Source organism: Sceloporus occidentalis, unplaced genomic scaffold, assembly GCF_023333645.1.
Source record: "Sceloporus occidentalis isolate IW3139 unplaced genomic scaffold, rSceOcc1.0.p SCAF_4, whole genome shotgun sequence".
Lineage (NCBI taxonomy): Eukaryota > Metazoa > Chordata > Lepidosauria > Squamata > Phrynosomatidae > Sceloporus > Sceloporus occidentalis.
This window is the reverse complement of record NW_028316984.1, coordinates 114,669,779-114,691,386: the sequence shown is the minus strand read 5'-3', so window position 1 is coordinate 114,691,386 and position 21,608 is coordinate 114,669,779. Positions and strand designations below refer to the sequence as shown.

At 43.4% G+C, this 21,608-nt stretch overlaps 1 protein-coding gene and 1 long non-coding RNA gene across 4 annotated transcripts in view; one reads left to right on the top strand and one right to left on the bottom strand.

The window, feature by feature from the left end:
• The window catches only part of LGR4 (leucine rich repeat containing G protein-coupled receptor 4), a 154,881-nt gene extending 153,155 nt beyond the window's left edge, over positions 1-1,726 (bottom strand). For 2 of the 3 annotated variants that reach the window (XM_089521319.1, XM_089521322.1), the window contains exon 1: positions 1,321-1,725. In XM_089521319.1, coding sequence (XP_089377445.1) covers positions 1,321-1,526 — 206 coding nt within the window. In that variant the 5' untranslated portion in view covers positions 1,527-1,725. Of the gene's footprint in view, positions 1-1,320 lie in introns of all 3 variants that reach the window. The other variant, XM_089521321.1, reaches the window with a different exon arrangement.
• On the top strand, positions 1,334-5,254 carry LOC149314524 (uncharacterized). Its single transcript, XR_016280936.1, has 3 exons — positions 1,334-1,617; positions 4,307-4,508; positions 5,027-5,254. It is a non-coding gene; the product is annotated as an uncharacterized LOC149314524 (long non-coding RNA).
• Positions 5,255-21,608: the final 16,354 nt, after the last annotated feature.

Genomic DNA, 21,608 nt, shown 5'->3' with positions numbered 1-21,608 from the left:
TTTAACTCTTTCTGGCTCAAGGCTATGGGATTCTGGGAGGGGGAGTTTGTTGTGGGGCCCAGACCAGACTAGGAATGTCTTTGACTACAGCCAGATTTCACAGATGTCCAGATTCTGGATTTGGGGTGAAGTGCGCTGGAGGAGTCCAGCCCCACCAAATGAATTCCCAAGCAGTGCTCTGAGAGTCCTGGGCTGCGACTCGGAACAACCCTTGCCACGGACAGGGATCCATCATCATAGTCATAAGAGTAATCATGTTTATCCTGCCTCTTCCCCTCGACTGTGGAAACCCACTGGGTGGCCTTGGGCCAGTCACACTCTCTCAGCCTCCTCAGGGCAAGGAGGGACAAATCTCAGCCGCTGGAGAAATCTTGCCATGAATAATAATAATAATAACAACAACAATAATATCCCTCCTCTTCCCGTACAATTGAGGTGTCGTCGTCGTCGTCGTTGTCTTACCCAGCTCTCCCCGTGGATCGAGTCGGGCAACAGCAACCATCAACAGACGAGGGAGCAAGCTTTCTTTCTGCTGCTGCAGAGACTAGGACCCAGAGCAATGGATGCAAGCTCCAGGGAAGGAGATCCCACTCCAACATTAGGAGGAACTTCCTGACAGTCAGGGCTGTCCTTCCTGGGAGTGTAGTGGAGTCTCCCTCCATGGAGGTCTTTAAGCGGAGGCTGGATGGCCATCTGTCAATGGGGATGCTTTGATAGAGAGTTCCTGCATGGCAGAAGGGGGCTGGGCTGGATCAGGGCCCTTGTGTCTCTCCCAACTCTACAATTCTACATGGGTCAAAATACACACTCGGCCCCAGGGTGGGCTCTCCTTAGGGGCGGAAGGGCCTGAAGGGACACCGCAACCCCCCCCCCCCCCGCTGGCCCTGGCAGCTGCCCGGCTTCTCTCTCTTTCTGAAGGGTGCTTTGGGAGGGAGCGGGGAGAGCAATCGTGCCTGACGAACTCCATGCTGTTTTTATCGTACTGTAAGCCGCCTCGATGGGGAAAAAGAATCAAATGTATCATTATCATTATCATTATGATTATGATTATGGACTGCCAGGTACGGCGTGTGCAGCGGAGGCGCCGGCCAGGGACCGGGAGGGGAAGGAGGAAAGGAGCAGGACGGGAAGAAAGAGGCGGAGGAGGAGAAGGAGCAGGAGCAGGGCCTCCCTGCCTGCCTGCCTGGCTGCCAGGTGAGGGCCAAGGCAAGAGCCTGCTCCCCAGAGGCCATCCAGAGGCGAGGAGACTCCCAACCTGCCGGGCGCAGCGCCAGCCCTGCCTCCCTGCCTCCCTCTCTCCTTCTCGGAGGGCGTACTTACAGCGAGTGCGTGAAGGCGCTGAGCGGCCCCTCCGGCGGCACCGCCGACAGACCTCTCCCGGAGCAGTCCACGCCGCCGTCGCCGTCGCAGCTGCAGGGAAGCGGGCACCGAGGGGAGGAGGAGGACCCTCCGCTGGGCCCGGAGAAGCCCCAGGCGAAGGAGAAGGCGAAGGCGAGGGAGGCGGCGAGCAGCGCCGGGCACAGCATGGCCGGACCCTCCTCCTCGGCGCCCCGCTAGCCCCGGCTCTTCCCTCACAAAGCCCCGCCGGAGCCGCCTCTCCCTCTTCCCGGGCGGCAGGTAAGGATCGCGTGGCTCCGACGAGAGGACGGCTCCCGCTCCCGCTCCCGCTCCCTCGGCGACGGCCAGAGAGAGAGAGAGAGAGGCTCCTCCGACCGTCTGTCTCTCTCTCTCTCTCTCTCTCTCTCCCCTCAGGACCTTAACCCTTCCGCCGCCGGAGCCCAACTGCCATCCGCCGCCAGCGGCAAGCGCTCATGCGCCAAGCAAGCGCCCCACGCGGCCAGGGCCGGCATTGCGCCGCCCTTTAAATGGCGCTTGGCTCCTCCCCCTCCCCCCCCTCCCTCCCCCCCCCCGATTAAAATAAAACAAATACGCTGCTTCCTCCTCCTCCTCCACAACGAGGTGTGTATGCTAATGAGGTGGGCCTTGCCCGCCCGCTCCCTATTGGTCCCTGAGGATTCCATATGCAAATATATCTGGGCTGCGGGAAAGAGGAGGGGAAGAAACAAGTTCGACGGGGGGGGGGGGAATTGGAAAGAGACCGCTGATTGGCTAATAGGGCACTGGGTGGGCGGGGTTAAAGGGAATGATTGACGGGAAAGGCGGAGGGTGTACGTACAGAGAGTAGTCGGGCGATGCGTCTTCTAAGATGGAGGCGGCTGTCGGACGCTTCTTGCTCCCAGGGTTTGCATTGAAAGGTGGGAGGGAAGGACTTGGCACATCCCGCGCAATAAGGCTGCATCCGCACTGCAGAAATAACCCAGTTTGGCCCTGCTTTAGCTACCGTGGCTCAACGCTGTGGACTTTTGTAGTCTGTCTGGTGAGGAACCTACACCAAGGAGAAGAGGCCACCCTCAGGACAGGATTCAGGGGGACAGAGAGGTTCCGACAGGCAGAGGGCCCAGGCGAGGCTGCATCCTGGCGCCTTCCTTGTTTACCTTATACACTGATGGCCTCATAAGAAAAGCAGAACTAGGATCAGAAAAAGCAGGAGGGGAGGTAGGAGGAAGCAACGTTAACACCTAAGATATGTAGATGAAGACATTCAGGAATTGGAACAGTTAATAAGGAAGGTCAAAGATGAAAGTGCAAAGGCAGGTCTGATGCTGAACATAAAGAAAACAAAAACAATGACCAGAGAAGAAATACACAAATTCAATCTAGACAATGAGGAAATTGAAATAGTTATAGAATTCCCAGATCTAAGATCAAACATTAATCAGAATGGAGGCTGAAGTCAAGAAATAAGAAGCAGGCCAGGAATGGGAAGGGCAGCTATGAAAGAACTGGAAAAGCCACTGAAGAGCAAAGACATACAACTGAGGACTGAAGTCAGAGCCGCTCAGGCCATTGTATTCCCAATTGCCATGCATGGATGTGAGAAGAGTACTTAGGATCCCATGGACAGCCAAGAAGACAAACAAATGGGTTCTTGAACAGATCAGAACAGGGCTCTCCTTGGAAGCAAAGATGATTGGCCACATCATGAGAAGGCACAGATCACTAGAAGAAACAGTAATGCTAGGAAAGGTAGAGGGTAGAAGAAAGAGAGGAAGACTGCAAACCAGATGGATAGACTCAGTCAGGAGGGTTGTGACAAGGGCTTGCAGTGGGGGATAGGGATCCTTGGAGATCTCTCATCCACAGGGTCACCATGAGTTGGAATCCACTCCAGGGCAGCTGACAACAACAACGTTTGTTGTGGCACCAGAGCTCTCTCTGTCGGAGAAGGCTGAATGTCTCACAAAACTACAGTTCCCAGAATTCCATAACATTGAGCGATGGCGGTTAAAGCGGAGTCAAACCAGGTTGTTTCTGCAGTGCGGATGGCGCCTGGGCCTGCTACTGTCCCTGTCAAGCAAAGCACTGTCCAGAACTCCAGCAGGGGCTCTGGGTATGATATAAGGTTCAGCAAATGTCAGTAAAAGTCTCTGCCAGAAGGACTTGGGGCTTGGTTCCATTCTTTTACCATTACTATTTTATTCAGTTCGTTGTTTTTAGTTGTCCTTCATTGCAGGTCAAAGCTTTGCATTACTGGCTGCATCGTCTCCTGTATCTGAAATGCTTGGGATTTTTTCAGATTTTGGAATATCCATATACAGTGGAGCCTCGGGTTACGAAAATAATCCGTTCCGCGGCTGCTTTCGTAACCCGAACGGCTTTCGCAAGCCGAATCCCCATAGCCGCTAATGGGGAAAAGCCGCGATTTGGTGCAAAATCGCGGCGAAAAGCACCAAAAGTTTTTTCGGGACCCGAAAAAACGTTCGTAACCCGGATCAATAATTTCCAATTGGATTTTTTCGGGTCCCGAAAAATTCGTAACCCGGGTATTTCGTATCCCGAGGTTCCACTGTATATATATAATGAGATATTTTAGAGATGGGACCCAAGTGTAAACTTTAAATTCATTGATGTTTCCTATACACCTTATACACATAACCTCAAGGCAATTGTATATACAGTATTTGTAATAATTTTGTGCATGAAACAAAGTTTGTGTACATTGAAACATTGGAAAGCAAGGATGTGACTACCTCAGACATCCATGCAGACAATTTTGGATTTTTGACTATCTCAGATATTGGAAATCCAGATAAGAGTGACTCAACCTTTATTAGACACTGAGTATTATAAATGTATGAAATACACATTGTTATAGAAATGTAAATACACGTTATTACATATTGAGGCCCTGTGCTTTTCCAAATTTTATTTTCTGACCATTGTTTTCTAATGATTATGATTTCAGACAAGACTTCCATTCTGGAGTGTCACAAAAGCAAATGGGAATAACTAGATGCAGTTGATGAAGAAGCCAGTGGAGCTTCGAAAGCTTGCAACATGTATATTGTGCATTTTGGTTCACCCAAGAAAGATATCACTGGTGGATTTTTGATGTTATTAGATCCTGTTGTGTGGAAATTGTCACCTGTAGTGCTACAGGAGTGATGGTGAGGAAAATGCTTTGGTCTAAGACTGTATTTTTGCCATGGCTATTGAATTTTCATAAATACACTCCATCCCACAACATTATATTCCTATGTCAGTGAGCTTTAACCTTTGAATCCCTTTTAAGGAAACAGAAATTGGCAATCTCACAACAAGCATTTCGCCCCCACGTTTTACTACTTGGGGTTATAATACCAGCTAAATAGGAGGAATGTTCTTGGAAACAAATCCAAGACGCAGCAGACTCCCCAGCCATGCAATACCAGTGAAGACCAGTTCTGCAACTAGGCTGGAGGCTCTAGCAGGAGTTTATTTAACTCTTTCAAACGTCTGCCATGAGGTGACTTGTGTGACCAGTTTAAAATTTTATTTCACTTTCTCCAGAAAACGTGATTATGCGAGGGAACCACTTTTCACAATTGTTTAATATGTTACTTTGCTATTAACAGAAACTGAAATACCATGAATGAAGAAGAAAACTAGATATTCTGATAATAATTAGTGTTGCCTTGTGTTTTAGATTGAGATGATTCAAACAGAAATTGAGATGAAACACCATGAAACTGTGCAGATAAACTCTGGTAGGTAGGGTTGCCAGACAGAAAACCAGAGATGGCCCCAGTATCTTTAATGGTTGCACAGAAGTTGGAATTACAGGAGGTATTGCTTGTCACACAACCAAGTAACGCCAGATAAAATGTCCTCCTCTACCCAAAAGTTTAAAGGCACAGGAGCTGTTGCCAGTTTTCACTCTGGGAACTCTGTAAGTATGACTATATGCTCATTTATGTCTTACAGGATTAACCTGTTCATTTGTGTATTACAAGAAAAGCTGATCTTTTTTTGTATGTTTCAATTCGTCAGTTGAGCTAATATACTTGAAAGAGAGACAGTGGTCCAATACACACTGCAGAAATAATCCAGTTTGACACAATTTTAACTGTCTTGGCTCAATGCTAGGGAAATCTGGAAACTGTAGTTTTGTGAGATATTTAGCCTTCTCTGACAGAGAGCTGTGGTGCCACAATAAACTACAATTCCCACTATTCCCTAGCATTGAGCCAGGGCAGTTAAAGCAATCTCAAACTGGATTATTTCTACAGTGTGTTTTGGCCCAGAGTTATAGGATCAGGAGATAAACTGGATCATCGCCTGGAAATGATTTTAATATAGTACTTGGTGGGTTGAAGAAAGATGCCTGAAAACTGCCAGGTGAGTCTGGCCAGGCACACCATCTAGTTGGATGCATTTTATTACTAGGCCTTTAGTCCCTAGATGTTTCAGACTTCAGGTCCAGAATCCCTTATTATTGGCCATGTTTGCTGTGTGTTCTGGAAGAGAAGAAACATCTGGAGGACCATGTTTTGAGAATAATTGAATTAAATTAATATTTGGCATAGTAGTTTGAGTGTTGGACTACAACTTGGGAGACCATGATTTGAATCCCTGCTTGGCAATGGAAAACTATGGGTGACCTTGGGCAAGTCAAATTCTCTCAGCCTCAGAGGAGGACAAAGACAAACCCCTTCTGAGCAAATCTTGCCACATAGACTCTGTAATAGGTTCACCTTAAGGGGTTGCCAGAAATCAGAAACAACTTGAAGGCACAGAATGACAACAAGGTGATCCTATCATAGTGTTTTTTGGATAAAATTTGTTCGGGGGATGGGGGTTGCCATTGCCTTCCTCTGAGGCTGAGAGAGTGTGGCTTGCTCAAGGTCACCCAGTAGGTTTCCATGTCTGAGCAGGGATTCAGATCCTGATCTTCCAGTGCCTACTACCACACTCAAACCACTACACAGTGCCCTACTACCACACTCAAACCACTACCTACATTTTTAGTGACTAAAGACATTTTATCAAAAAATTCTTCAATATAGGCACTATTCAGCAACTCATAATATATTTTATTTTATCTCATTCAAATCAGGTGGAACATAAAGCTACTTAACTTTGACTGGGATGTAGCATCACCACCAACATGACCTGTTAGGTTTTGTCCACGAGAAAGCAGGCTAAGACATGGCTTGTTTGTTTTTTCTTTCTAACAGAAGGTTGAGTAAATCTGTTGAAATTGCACTCTAACATAAATTCTGTAATAAGCCTTAATCATCTTAAATAGCTGAACTTGACTGGATGATTGACACTAAAAAGAATATTATTGCGTGCAATATTCCCTAAAAGATTTCATTATGCACTTCTGCATCACACAAAAAACAAAGGGTGATAATAAGGTAAGAGGATGAAAAAGACTGCCAACTAAATCTTATTTGTAAGGATGAAAAATGTTTGGGCATGTCTGAATATTACCTAACAACTTTCTGAAGTTTGGAAAAGAGGGTTGTCCCTTTCAACAAGCTATTTCTTTAATTCTGAATGCTGCATGTAAAGCACAACAGAGGGAGACTTTTAAAGAAACCGAGAGAGAGAGAGAAGACCAAAAGCTTGCTGAGTTTGGAAACCATGGAAAGGAAAAATATCAAGGAAAAAAATTACAAAAATCTGCAAATGAAAGTCATCCTCCCCTACCACAAACTCTGTAGCAACAAACCACTTCCTGGACTAAGTGAAAGCTTAACTTAAACTGTTCATTCATTTGGATTTAGAGACAGTGTAAATGTCACTCTGTAAGCAGTTTATAGACCTATGAGGAAAGGAGCAAAAATCAAGACCATCAGATTTCTAAGAGCTCATTGATAAAAGTAGAAAAGATTTGATTGTACTGATGGATTAACATTATTTAATGATCCAAAGCAACATTACTTCTTTCATATCTTCTCTTCTTCACCAGTTGTGCAGTATACTAATAATTTCAGGACTTAATGCAAAGGATTGTTTTTATTCCATACTGTAGGCATATTCAGGATATTTTGGGTCTAACTGATTATCATAACACAATACAGTTGCCCCTCCATGGAAATCCATGGAGGGGCCACCGCTATTAATAGGGTGTGCGACAGTAGCGTGTGGTGCACATGCCCCATTCAAGCCTATGGACTTGAATATGCGCATGATTTTGAACTCACGGGGGGTCTGGAATAGATCTCCCATGAGTTCAAAGGGGCAACTATAGAGCTTGGTTCTGGTTGTGAGCCTATAAACATTTTCTTACAAGAAAATATTGTTGAACTTAACAGAGTTTGTTTCTTAGTAGTCATACCCAGGACTGCATTATCTGCGGTTCATGAAACCATAAAAGGCCTTCTCCATTAGCTCTGGTTCCTCCCTGATCAACACTTCTTGCACTTGTAGACATACATTAAACACCCTTTGTACTTCACTTTCTGACCACCATCCTATTTAGCTCCTTTACGCCCCCTATTACTGGATTTTTTTTAAATAGCATCCAGGAATATAGAATATAAGTGATATATCAGTAAGTATACTCTTCCTCCTATCTGCTTCTTCTCCTCTTTCTCATCCTCCCTCTCTAATTTGTTTGGCTAAATCTCTTTCTATCTCATCATCCTATCTCATCAACTTCCTTCTTCATAGTCATTGTTGTCATCATGTTTCCCTCTTCAAAATATATGGTGATTATTAGTAGCATTATTTTTATTAAAGTGATTATTATTTTGTGGATGAGGGAGGATTCCAGAATCTAGCTGTAAGAAAAAGTTAATGAGAACAATCCATTAAAATTAGGATAGGAAATTTTATTTATTTTTATTTTTATTTTTTTGCTTTGAAAAGTTTTTCAGGTTGCACAACACTAATTTATTCAAAACAGTGCTTGGAAAAATGTTAAAACCAGGACTGGGAAGTTTGTTCTATTTATTTTTTTTCTATTTAAAGAAGAACTCAGAACATCTTAATTTTTTGAACTACACCTCCAATGTGTTCTTAGCATCAGTCAGGATCGTCCAAACTACTGTATTCCCCATCACTATCTATGGATGTGAGGGCAGGATAGTGAAGAAAGCAGGCAAAGAAAATCAACTCATTTGAGATATGATGCTATAGAAGACTGCTGAGGATACTGTGGATGGCCAAAAAGACCAACAAATGTTTCCTAGACCAGATCAAGCCCGAACTCGAACTCTCCCTGAAAGACAGGATGACTAAATTGAGGTTGTTTATGTATTTATTTATTATATTTATTTGTATCCCACTCTTTTCCCAGGACTAATAGGTTGTTGTACTTTGGTCACACCAAGAAAAGGAAAGACTCATTAGAAAAGGCAATGATGCTAGGAAAAGTGGAAAGCAGCAGAAAGAGTGGAAGACCACAAGCCAGAGGACTAGATTAAATCAGTCCACAGGTCTGAGCTTGCAGGACCTGAGCAGAAAAGTAGAGGATAGGAGGTCTTGGAGATGTCTTATCCACAGGGTCACCATGGGTCGAAGCTGACACGAGGGCAGCTAACAACAATATCTGAAATAAACCTAATAGTAGTGTCAACACTGATTCCAGACACTGGAAAAAGTATTTTTGAATGGCACCTAAAGGTAAAAAAAAAAAACAACGTCCATACACACATATAACCCTACTGGAAGTGTAAACATCGCTAAAGAGGAAAGTTCAGACAGTCCAGTGCTAAAGCATATTAAATTACAGAGATGTAAAAACAAGGGCCTGGGCTGGGTCTGCAGCCAAAGTTGAGGTGAAGCCAAGCTAGTAAACAGGAGATCGGGATCAGTGTGGGAGCCATGGGCAGGCTGTAGTCCATGCCTCAAGTGTCACGGCACAGCAAGAATTAGGACAGCAGCATCATGCAGGCAAAGCCAAAGAACTGAGCCAGAAATTAGGTCAAGAAGTCATATCAACAGCCAAAAGGCCTGAGCCAGACTAAGGTAATGCTTGGAGCAGAAACAAGGCAGGAAGAGGAAAGGGAGAGTAGGACACCCCACAGTAAGGCTGGAAACATATTCTTCCTAGGGCATGCATTTAATTAAGCAGGCACTTCCTGCTAAAACACTATATAGGTGTGGCGATGTTGTTAGCCAGAAAATAAATGAACCAGAAAATTTGTTTGCCCAAAAGCTGTGGGTTATGCAGGCTATAGCTTCTGACTTTTCAATGGAGTACAGCATAAATCTCTGTGGGCTGTTTCACATGTTGCCCAATAATAAATAATAAATAAAGTTTTTATTTATATACCACCCTTCCATCAGATCAGGGCGGTTTACAGCAATTAAAATACAATAATAAACAATTAAAAACATACCACAATTACAGAAAACATAAAAACAAAAGGCCCCAGGTTAGCCAGTCCCGTTGCCAGTGCGGCGGAGGAGGCCTATAGGACCTTATTCAGGGAATGCGGTCCGGAACAGAAAGGTCTTTAGGTCCCGTCTGAATTGGGCCAGTATTTAACTCATCAGTTCTTCGTAGCATATAGAGAGACAGAGTTTATGCACAAGATGAACAAACATTTAGGGCCTCACATTGTGAGGGGATCCTAAATACAAAAAGATTGCTGAATTGAAAGTTTTACATAATTGTTGGACTAATATACATTTTAATAATACAAAGAGGCCTCTTAAACTTGATGGGTTTAGGGCCTCAGCATGTATGAATTCAGCCCTGGGCATTTTCCCCCCCAGCGGATCCACCACGTGCAGTTCTCATGAAAGAAATGAAAGGCTGATTTGTTTTAGAAAAAAACCTCCTCTGGTGACCTAAGGACCAGAGGCACTGGACCTAGATTCTGTTATCAGAAGGAAAACAGAAACACTCCTTCATTGGAGATCTTTAAATAGAGGTTGGATGGCCATCTCTCAGGAGTGCTTTAGCTGTCTACATGCATGGCAGGGGGTTGGAGTAAATGGTGTTTGGGGTGCCTTCCAACTCTGAACCAGAAATGCAGCAGCTAAAAAAAAAGGGGGGGGGGGAGTAGGCAGCAAGGTGAGGTCAAACTACTTGTAAAAGAAATGTAGGATATGTTTTTGCAGTTTTGTGGATTGTTTGTAGCAGCCATCACAGGAACACTAGCAGCATGGAAACCATGGAAGATGACAAGTAGATGTCCATAGCCAGGCATGGTCAAATAGAAACAACTATTTTCTGAACAGTGGCTTAAGAAGCTGCCCCTAAAGTCCCTACCAAATGAGTGGGCTCTGGAAGCAGGCAATCTACAAACTCCAGTGGAAAAGAACAGGGTAAAATGAAAATTGGGAGGAATCCTCTCGCCTTTTAAAATATTTTCTAGGCACATACACACACATCTGGCGATAGTTCAGATGCAGAAGAACTTCTGCTGCAAACCTTAGGGTTGGAGGATTCTTGGCTAGATAATTGTTCAAAAACACTATCAAATACTGTAAGCAAAGTCTGTGCTGGCTTTGATCTTGCATGATCAACTTCTTTTGTTTTGGGTTTGAAGTTCAATCTGGTACCATATTTAGATTTCAAATGCAAAAAGGTGCCTTGACCATGTATTTCTCACTGGAACACCTTAGTCTGCAAAGTGTACGTTTATGTATAAAATCACAATTTATTTTTCCTATTACTACTCACCTGTCAATGCTTTAAATGAAGAATTATGTCTTATGACTTACCTAATTCCCTTCTGGAATCATAGCGATTAGTAGATCTATCCCTTTACTAACAGTGTACAAAAATGGAATGGCTGAGTTAAACCAAAGATGCCACTTTGCTTGGTAAATAAAGAAGAGCTGGCAATTCCATAGCTTCAGTGAGTATAAACCTATATTTTGTTGCCCTGGGACATGGATATATTAAAATTTATTTTAATGCATTGGACTGATTTGCAAAAAGGACTGTCAACATTGGGAGTTTTAAGGTAGTGGGGATTTGAACCCACACTGACTCCTCAGTCTGTTCTGGTTCAGTACTTTAACCACTACCACATACTGCCATTTAGTTCTATGTGAATGAAGCCACCTTTATCTGGCAGCTAAAACTCAAAAGACTAGGGGCAAAGTTCACAACATGAAGAGAGTGTTGCAAAGTCATGGAAACATGACTTTAAAATCCTGTTGTCTGGTCACCATCCACTTTATTTTAGCAGGGATGAGCACGTAATGACAGACTTGCCCAGGCCATCTTAAAGTCCAGACAGGTTCACACACTATCAGACAGCTCTCTGCTTCAGAATCTGAAAACAATCCCATAGCTGCTTCTGTGAAATCTGTGTCCTAGAGTGCTCTAGGAACACCTGCGTCTTTTGGAAACCTGCAGAGAAGGAGGTGAGACGGAGAGCATCATCCTACAAATGCTGGCTCCAAGCACCATTACTCCGGAACACCTGCAACCACCATTACTCCAAAACAGGGACGTAGCCAGGATTTTAGGAAGGGAGGGTTCAGACTAAGTGACACCATTATAATGGGGCTTGGGCCCAGTGGCACAGCAGCATGCACCATTCATTGTATCTAACGGAAGGGGGAGTCTGGACCCCATGGACCCCCCCTTGGCTACATCTCTGCCTGGAAGCCTACCAAGAAGGATGTGAGACGGAGATTGGTGTCCTACAGATGCTGGCTCCAACTACCTTTACTCCAAAATACCTGTAGCCCCTGGAAGTCTGCCAAGAAGGAGGTGAGATGGAGAGCAGCGTCCTACAAGTGCCACTCCAGCCACCACTCCTCCGGAACTCCTGCGGCCCCTGGAAGCCTGCTGAGAGGGAGACGGACGTAGAGATGGAGGGCAGCACTCTGCTGGTTTTGAACTGTCCTAATTGCTTAACTATTTTAAACCGAGATGAATGCTATTATTATACAATGCTTGTGGGAATAAAAGGGACTATGTTCTCTTCTTGTTGCTGTATTTATTGCTGTATTGTATCATTGTATTACATTTCTGTTATTTTGCTGCTAGTGGAGTATTGGGAATTGCCGTCTAGATGTTATGTCTTAATTATTACTATGTTAGGTAATTTTGGGATTTTGTACCTTTTATTTATATTAGCCATTATGCTATGTTATGTACTTTGGAGTATATTTGTTGTATTTTTATTATTGATTTTTGCTTTTTTGTATAATTAATTTATTATGTATAATTAATTTATGGAGCCCTGGTGGATGGAGCCCTGGTGGCGCAGTGGTTAAATGCCTGTACTGCAGCCATTCACTCAAAACCACAAGGTTGCGAGTTCAAGACCAGCAAAAGGGCCCAAGCTCGACTCAGGCTTGCATCCTTCCGAGGTCGCTAAAATGAGTACCCAGACTGTTGGGGGAAAATTAGCTTACTTGCTAATTCGCTTACTTGCTGTTCACCGCTATGATCTTTGGAATAGCGGTATATAAATAAAACAAATTATTAAATTATTATTATTGTTGTTATGATTTGTTATGTGACAATTTGGTGGGGGGTATAAGTTTCTTTTTTGTATTTGATACTTTTTGTATTTGTATTTGATACTTTACTTTTGTAATCTGCCTTGATTCTGCAAGGAAAAGGCAGATTATTATTATTATTATTATTATTATTATTATTATTATTATTATTTCATGCTCTTAATATCCAAATTCAAGATTTTACTTTAATGCCAATATTTTGTTATTTTTTTAAACCCTATTTTATTGTAATAATCTAAAAGAATGATGAAAATGCAAACCAGCAGAAGTGTTAGATTTACTCTCACAGTGCATAAAGCAAGGAGGGTCAAATTTAATGGAACAGCAAGTAAGTGATTTCATTCTCTCTCCCCCAATCCAGTTTTCTTTCCACTTTTCTCCATCTCAGTTTCTTCCTTCTTTTAGGGTTTAAGATGCCACAAAAATGTAGGTCTGTGTGATTTTGCTGTAGCAGAGTCTGGCATCTGGACTTTCTCCCAGACTTTGTCCCATTCCTAAAAGTTTCCAACTCCATAAGTCCCTGCATGATCTCTGTCTTACCTCTTAATCCAGGTGATCCACAGGAATGCTCTTCCCCAGCTGAGAAAACCTTTCCCTGGCATTCATTACTTCAGCTTGCTTCTGCCTCCCCAGCATTCCTCAGCAGCTCCCTCCACCTCCTCAGCCTGGCAGACACAGACTATGGCTGGACTGGTCTAAACAGACACTGGAGTGGAGGCTATGGCCTAAGTCCAGCTGCTAGTCACAGCCACAGCAGAACTATTTAATGGTATAGCATTTGTGTAAATCCTATTGATTCAACTGGCCTTCCCTTACTGGAATTACCAACTGGATGCAGGTCTGTAGAACAATACTTTTTATCATTCATTATTTTATTAAACGCAAAAACACAAATATACATGTATACATATTCACACATACAGTCAGCCCTCCATATCCACAGATTCCGAAACCATGGATTCACCCATCCATAGCTTGAAAATATCATACATACACCAAATATTTCAAAAAGCAAACCTTGATTTTGCCATTTTATATAAGGAAATCATTTTACCATGCCACTATATAATAGGACTTTAGCATCCTTGGATTTTGATATCCATGAGGGGTCTTAGAACCAAACCCAGCAGATACTAAGGGCCCACTCTGTGTGTGTGTGTGTGTGTGTGTGTGTGTGTGTGTGTGTGTGTGTTCTATCAACCAAAACTTTTTGAAACACAAACACCACTAACTTTCCCCTCCATAACTGATGGTTACACCCCCCTTAAGTATACTTTCTTTAAACAATTACAGTGTGCTCTTCTTATATGCGGACTTGCTATCTGTGGATTTGAGCATCCACCGATTGCAAGCCCATGGGAGGGAGACAGAAGAAGAGGAGGAAGGCACGCAGCACAGCAGAAGAGAGGAGGAGGAGGAAGATACGGAGGTAGAGTGGGAAAAGGAGGAGGAGGGAGGAAGAAGAGGCATCAGGAAAGAAGAGGAGGAGGAGGCCGCCGACTGGGGAACATAACCTAGAGAAGGAGCTTCTCCCCAGCCTCCCAAAACCTACCTTGCTTTCCTCTCCTCCTCCTCCAACTCTTTCTCCTTCTGTCAGTCAGAAGCATGGTGAGGCCTAGAGGGGAGGAAGCATAGCGGTGGAGCCTCAGCACGCCTCGAGCTGAAACAGGCCACAAGGTTATCCGGCCAGGCCGCAGAGCACGAGTGTGTGACCACTGGGGCAGTCGGAGGGACTCATCCAGGCCTGACAGAGGCAGCAGGAACTGTGCTTGGGTGTCCTTGGCTGGAAAGAAGACCTGGATGGAAGGAAGCTCTGAGGGCAGCGCTCCAGAGTGTATTCGTGGGGGTGCTCTGGGAGGAAATAAATTTTATTTGGAGGAAGTGTGCACATTTAAGTAGTACACCTCATGTATTCAAAGTATATCACACGTGTCATCTCAGTAATCCCTCCAACAGTCCTTGAAGCAATCATGACACTGATATAACCCTCCGGATATTGTTGGACTGCAACTCCCAAGTCCCAACATGCCTCACCTTAGGCTATGCCAGTTAGAGCCACTGGGATTTGAAGCTTGACAACATTTTGAGCGCTGCATGATTCCCACCTCCATCTTAAAGCCAGACCCTGATCTCCACATATGGAAACTACATACAACAAAATATTGCAGTACTGAGTGCTCTTGTTCATTGCTCCAACCAACTACCCATGTCCTCCCTAAGACACTGCATTCCATTCCCCTCTGCCATCATTTAACAGTCAACAAGCTTTCTCTGGCCACTAAGCAGATAGTTGCATTAGGGCTGTTTTGCCAAACTTACTGATGCCGCCCTTCTTGTGTGGGGGTGGTACTTTTATTTTGCAACACAAGCAACAACATTCATTTCTGAACATCAAAAACAAAGTGCCTAACATTTCTGCTGGGAGGCTGAGATGAAAGTGGCTTGTCTATGGTCACTTAGGGCCCTTTCACACTACAGAATTTAGCATTATGTTTCTGCTATTCTATAGAATCCTGGAATTTGTAATTTTTGGAGGGACATTCAGAATTCTCAGCCAGAGATCTCCATACTGCCTCACCAAACTACACATCCCAGGATTCCATAGGAGGTAGCCATGGCAGTTAAAGAGGAATCATATCACTGTGATGATTGTACAGTGGTCCCTCCATATTCACTGGGGTTAGGGGTAAAGGACCCCTATGAATGTGGAAAAATGAAAATAAAAAACACTATTCTTTTTAATAATATTTAATAATATTTATTATTTATCCCCCGCTCTTCAGCCAAAAGGCTATCAGAGCGGCTTACAAATTGTTAATTAGACATTTCCCAGCCCTCAGGCTTACAATCTAAAAAGACAAGATCCAAAAGGAGAAGAGAATGGCAGTGGGGGTGGGGGAAAGTCCAGCAGATCTTCTCTCCCACCGAGGCCTGGACCATGACAGATGGACTGGAGGGAGGGCCCTTCTTCTTACTCTGATTAGGCCCAATGGAGCTGGCTTGCCTTTCTGTCCCTTTGGATGATTGTAGATGGAGGAAGGGCCTTCTTCTTTTCAGGCAAGGCCTGATGGAGGCTGGAGCTGGCTTGCCTTTCTCTCCCTTTGGATGGTGGAGGGAGGGAGGGCCTTCTTTTCAGACAAGGCTTGATGGAGCTGGCTTGCCTTTCTCTTACTTAAGAAAACACCTCTTTAGGAATCTCCAGGTCCTTCAGTGCAACTTTATGGTTAAAATCTGCAAGAAGTTAATCATAGAATCATGCTGGAGGACCTACAAATGCCCAGAAACTTATAGGTTCTCCGGGAAACTCCATTGGCCAACCTCCAGCAGAATGGTCCTGGAGGCTTAGAGATTCCTGGAGATAACATATTAATCAAAACCACAAATAATGAAATCTGCAAAAGTCAAATCTGCAAATGTGGAGGGCCAACTGCAGTGTGAAAGGGCCCATAGATCAATGCAGCTGTGAAATTTGCAAAGAAAACATTTTGGTTTATTACTCACATTCATTACCACATATCAGATCTCAAAGCTGTAGGTCATTATGAGCAATTATTTCATGCCCTTCCAGTTATTTCGGTTCTCCTAATGGCAATTAATTTATATAGGTTGTAATTGTTTTATTACTATGAATGACCTTGAATGACTTGCTTTGTAAAAACACATGAACAAGTCTGTGTCTTTTGCATGTCACATCCATAATTATCCTGTACGGTATCCATAATTATCCCCCACAAGAATCCACATCAGCATTTCACACTTTTTTTTCCTTCACTGTAATATGCAAAGTGATCTCTAGCTGCACAGATTTTTTTTAAAAATGCAAGAAAGAAATATTAATATCAGAACATTTGGAACAGCCGTATAGCTCAGTATCAGTCTCAGAGGAATTCCAAAAGGTACATGGTATGTAAATAGTCCCAGTTTCTGAAAATATTGTCCAACTGTCCCAGTTTAGCAGGGAAAGTCCTGATTCTGTTATTCCATTTTCAGATGCTTTTTAAGTGTCCCGGTTTTGCGCTCCTCCTCCCACTTTTGCCCTTCATTCTGTGCTTACTTCCATTTATACAAACTAAGTTCAAAATACAAAGGTAGTTTACTCTCAATTAATTTAGCAGGGAGGAGAGGAGGGGTAGAAGATTGCTCTTGCTAGTAGATGTACACAAAAGCAAACTGCTGCAGCCTTTTCTTGCTTGGCTCTACTCCCTCGTTAATAGCTTGTCCTCACTGTGATGTTGCTTAACAACCTATGTCTCATCTGTGAAATGTTAGAGGGTATGGATTCAGTCCCTGGAATTTCGAAGTAAATTCGAAAAGACTAATCTCTCAGGCCCTGGTGAGCTGTTGCAAGAAATTACTGAGTTGGATGGAACCGAGATGGAAATAGAACAACATATTCAAATCAGAAGTAAGTTCAGTGGACACCATAGATTCACATGCACAAAGGCATGAAATGTTGCAGGTTTTGAATGCTACATAACTGCTTTGGCTCCTGGGGGGAAAATCATTGCAAATATTCATTCAGAATGAGGTATTAACATGCAGCAAAGCACTTTGGCAGCACCTAGTGGTGTACTAGCTAAGGGTGCATTTTCAGAAAGCATGAAGGGAAGGAGAGCAGTCGTAACATCTCTTGAAGCCAAGCAGGATGATCTGCCAGCAGTCCTGCACCCACTTACCTGGGAATATTCAATGTATTTATGCTGTTATGCTATAGCTAGAGAGGGTGTGGCTTTACAGATATTGTTGAATTCCAAAATCTATCAACCCTACGCAGATGTGAGAGTTGCAGCACATCAACAACTAGATTGCCTCCCCCTAGTTACTGTCATCATTCAGCAATACTTTGTCTCATGAGTGGAGGGTAAAATAGTGGTCCTGTGCTTCTCTTTGCTTTTCTTTTAGACTGCAGCCACACTGCAGAAATAATCCACTTTAACTGCCATGGCTCAATGCTGTGGAATTCTGGGAACTGTAGTTTGTTGTGGCAACAGAGTGCTTGGACAGAGAAGGCTAAATGTTTCACAGAGCTACAAATCCCAGAATTCCATATGATTGAGACATAGCAGTTAAAGTGGTGTCAAACTGGATGATTTCTGCAGTGTGGATGCAGCCTAAGTTTAGTTTCTCATTGCCACCTGCTAAATGTTTTTGTTTCTTTGGTGATCTCCACCTAACAGTATCCTGAACCAGTGATTCTTAGACTTTTCCCCCTTGTGACCCCCCCCCCCTTTTACATCTACATGTGGATGTCATGCCCACCCCGTTGACATAGTACATGACTAAAATATTTTGTTTAGTGTGTGTATTTCATTCATACATTCAGGTGTATTAATATTTTAACATTTTATATGGAAATAAATCTCCTATTCTTCCTTCTCCTCCTCCTTCAGGCAGAGGTTCCAAGCACCCTCCTTGCCTTTCTCTTCCCCATCCCCCCAGGAGAAAAGAGTTTGGAGAGAAGGATCAGGACCTCCAAATTTCATCCCCCCCCCCCAAGCAATTCTCATGCTTCTTTGGGGGTCCTGTGGCAATGACCATTAGATACTGGTGAGTACTAACAGAAGGAGAGACCACAACATTGTCCATAACAAGTTTTAAACCTTAACTGGAAAATATCAAGAGGATACATTTTAAAATCTGAATGGATACATATACATACAATGAACAGCCACACCTGAAATGAACATGGTAATAAAACAACCAGAAGCACCTCCTGCTAACCTATCTAGACTGTGCCCTTCTTTTAACTAGGTCCCTTATTCATGCAGTACTTTCCACTCCCTGCTTTCTTCTTTACAAGCTTTCCTCCTAGAGGAATGTGATCTTGTGCCTCCTTTATCATATTGCTTGCCTTTTTTTTTTTTTTTTTTTGGCACCTATTCCAGTATTGTTTTGTGCACCTGCAATATACTTCTCTAAAGGTAAAGGTAGTTCCTTTAACATGAATGTCTAGTCACAACCAACTGTAGGGGATAGTGCTCATCTCTGATACCAAGCTGAAGATCCAGTGTTGTCCGAGGACTGCTCTGGTGGTCATGTGGCCAGCATGGCCACACCGAATGCTGTTACCTTCTTCTCTACACCAATAGTATGCTTTTTCAGAGACAGTTACTAGTACACAGTATTCAAAATGTGGTCACACCAACCATTTGTATAAGGGCATTCCTATTATGAATATGCCACAAAGCTCTGTTACAAAATATTTTGATGTTTGCTTGTGTTTCAGAGACAGGTAGGATCATATTTTGGAAGGGGGGGAGAATATGCCCATTCTGTTGCACTAATTTTGTAGCTGCTATTTTCCAAGATGGCAACATATAAAGGTTTAACCTCCCCTCCCCTCCTTTCCAGTCACTCAAGATAGGCAGAAAAACTATTACTAGCTATTAGGACATACTGCGCCGTGTGGTCTGGTGAAAAAAATGCCAAAATAAAAGTTGAAATTCCTACCCATCTATTAAGCTAACTGGATGCCTCAGCCAATCCTGCTATTGGGAATCCTGATTTTGCCAGGAATTTTACTGTGCCATTGTATTTGACAGGACTTGAGCATCCACAGACTGTTATTCATGGGGAGTTCTGGAACCAAACCCCAGTGTAGTACCGTCTGCAGCCAGGGTGTCACCCAGTATGTGTGTATGTGTGGGGCTTCTGGGGATGTGGTTTCTAGGGGGTTGGGGCCAAAAGGGCAGCCTTCCTGAGCCTTCTCCCTTGCCCCTGCCTTCTGAGTCCAGGCTGGACTCGGAAGGCAGCCTTCTTCCCCCCAACATCCCAAGCCTTCTGAGTCCAACTTGGAGTCAAAAGGCAGCTGTGGGGGCAGTGGTGGCACACTGACCCTTGTCCTCTGTCCTGGGCTTTCCCCCTGGAGAGGAAGGCCTGGATAGAGCAACCTGCAAGGACATGCATGCACCCCTCCTGCCCCGAAGGTGGAGGAGAGCCCAGCTGGGTGTCACCCTCCTTTCTGGGTGTCACCCGGTGCGGTCCACATTCCCTGCACCTCACATTGATGTTACTGACCCAGTGGATACTGAGGGCCAAAAGTAGATATTTAATAACCATTGAATAAGAAACATGTTTATGACTATTACAATTTTGAAAAAAAAAGGTGCATTAGAAGTGGTACAACTTTTTCCAGCTTACATAAACAAATTATTGAAAATCTTTTGCTTTTGTAGATTCATGTTTTGTATTCACATATTATTTGCATAACACCAGAAGGCACTTGTATGGTTCCAAAGTACTTTCTACTTCCTTCCAGCTGCAATTCAATGGATTTAGCACAATGTAGACCAGTGGTGTCTCTACTTCTAGTGTCACCTGGTGGGGGGAGCTGCCAGTGGAGTGAGGGTGCTGCCAGGGGGGAGCTAAAAGGGTGCACCTGGCCCTCTCTTTTGCTAAGTCAGCACCAGTCTCCTCATGAGGAGACAGGCGCCACCACAACCAAGGCAAGAGGATTCTTTTTGGCCCTTATGGGGAGGAGGGCTAACCAGGTGTCATCTCTCTTCTGGGGTATCACTCAGTGCAGACCTCAGCACCCACACCACTTGAATGACACCACTAGTGTGGACATGATCCCGAACTCTTGATAGCAAAAATCATTTTTGGATTTGTCCTGTAACTGAGCTCAAGCAGAAATGGTAATCATGTAGACCTCCAGATGTTGTTGGCCGACAGCTCCCAGTTGCCCTCACAAGCTTAGACAATTATTGTGGTTAATTGTTGACTTATGGCAACCCTATTAACTACAGTCTTCCAAAATACCCTGTCATCAACCTACTCAGGTCCTGAAAATGCAAGGCTGTGGCTTCCTTGATTGAATTTTTCCACCTGTAATGCACTCTTCCTTTTTTCCTGCTGTCTTCTACTTTGCCAAACATTATTGTCTTTTCTAATGAGTCATGTTGTCTCATGATATGGCCAAAGTATGATAGCCTCGGTTACCACTTTTGGCTTCTGGGAGCAGGTGAGGCTTGGTTTCCCTTAAGACCCATTTACTGTATTTATACACGTTGGCATTTCGTGGTATCCATAGAACTTTAGTACATGTCAAATGTGCTGATTTTTTTCCTGTCGGCTTTCTTCAGTATCCAGTTTTAACCATATATAGAAATAGGAAATATGATGGCATGAATGATCCTGACTTTGCTAGTCAATATTTTTATACTTGAGTGTCTTACCTGGTTCCTTCATAGCTGCCCTTCTAAGTCCTAATCTTCTTCAGACTTGACTGTAGTCTCCATTCTAATTCTGTTTTTATTGTTCATCATTTTATATCATTATTGTCCTTTTTTTAGCTGTTAATTTTATGACTGGGAAGGGGATGGGAATAGGAGATTGTCTCGAAATGTGATTTTATTGTTATTTGTATTTTATTATCATTTCTGCTATAATCCGCCTTGATTCCTCCGGGAAATGGCAGAATACAAATTTATTATTATTATTATTAATTATTATTATTATTATTATTATTTGTGACTGACCCAAAGTACAGGACAGGGTTTTCAAGGTAAAAAGCCTTCAAGAGTGATTTACCATTGCCTTCTTCCGCACAGTACTAACAAATGTTAGCTAAAGTATCACTCCATTTCTTCTATTGTAATTTCCAAAATAAGACACTGTTTAATCATCTGATTGAAAATGTCCTATTCCTAATTTTTATAGCTTGTTCACCCCAAGTTTTGCTATGTTTGTTCTTTCCATTTCTCATTTTGATTTCTAGCTTTCCCTGATTTGTGTATATTATATGCACTGTACATCTTCCGACTTTCCTATCCAAGCATTTCAGCAGCTGAACGTCTTTTCAGTTTGAGTCTAGATGTGTCATATGTATTCATACATGT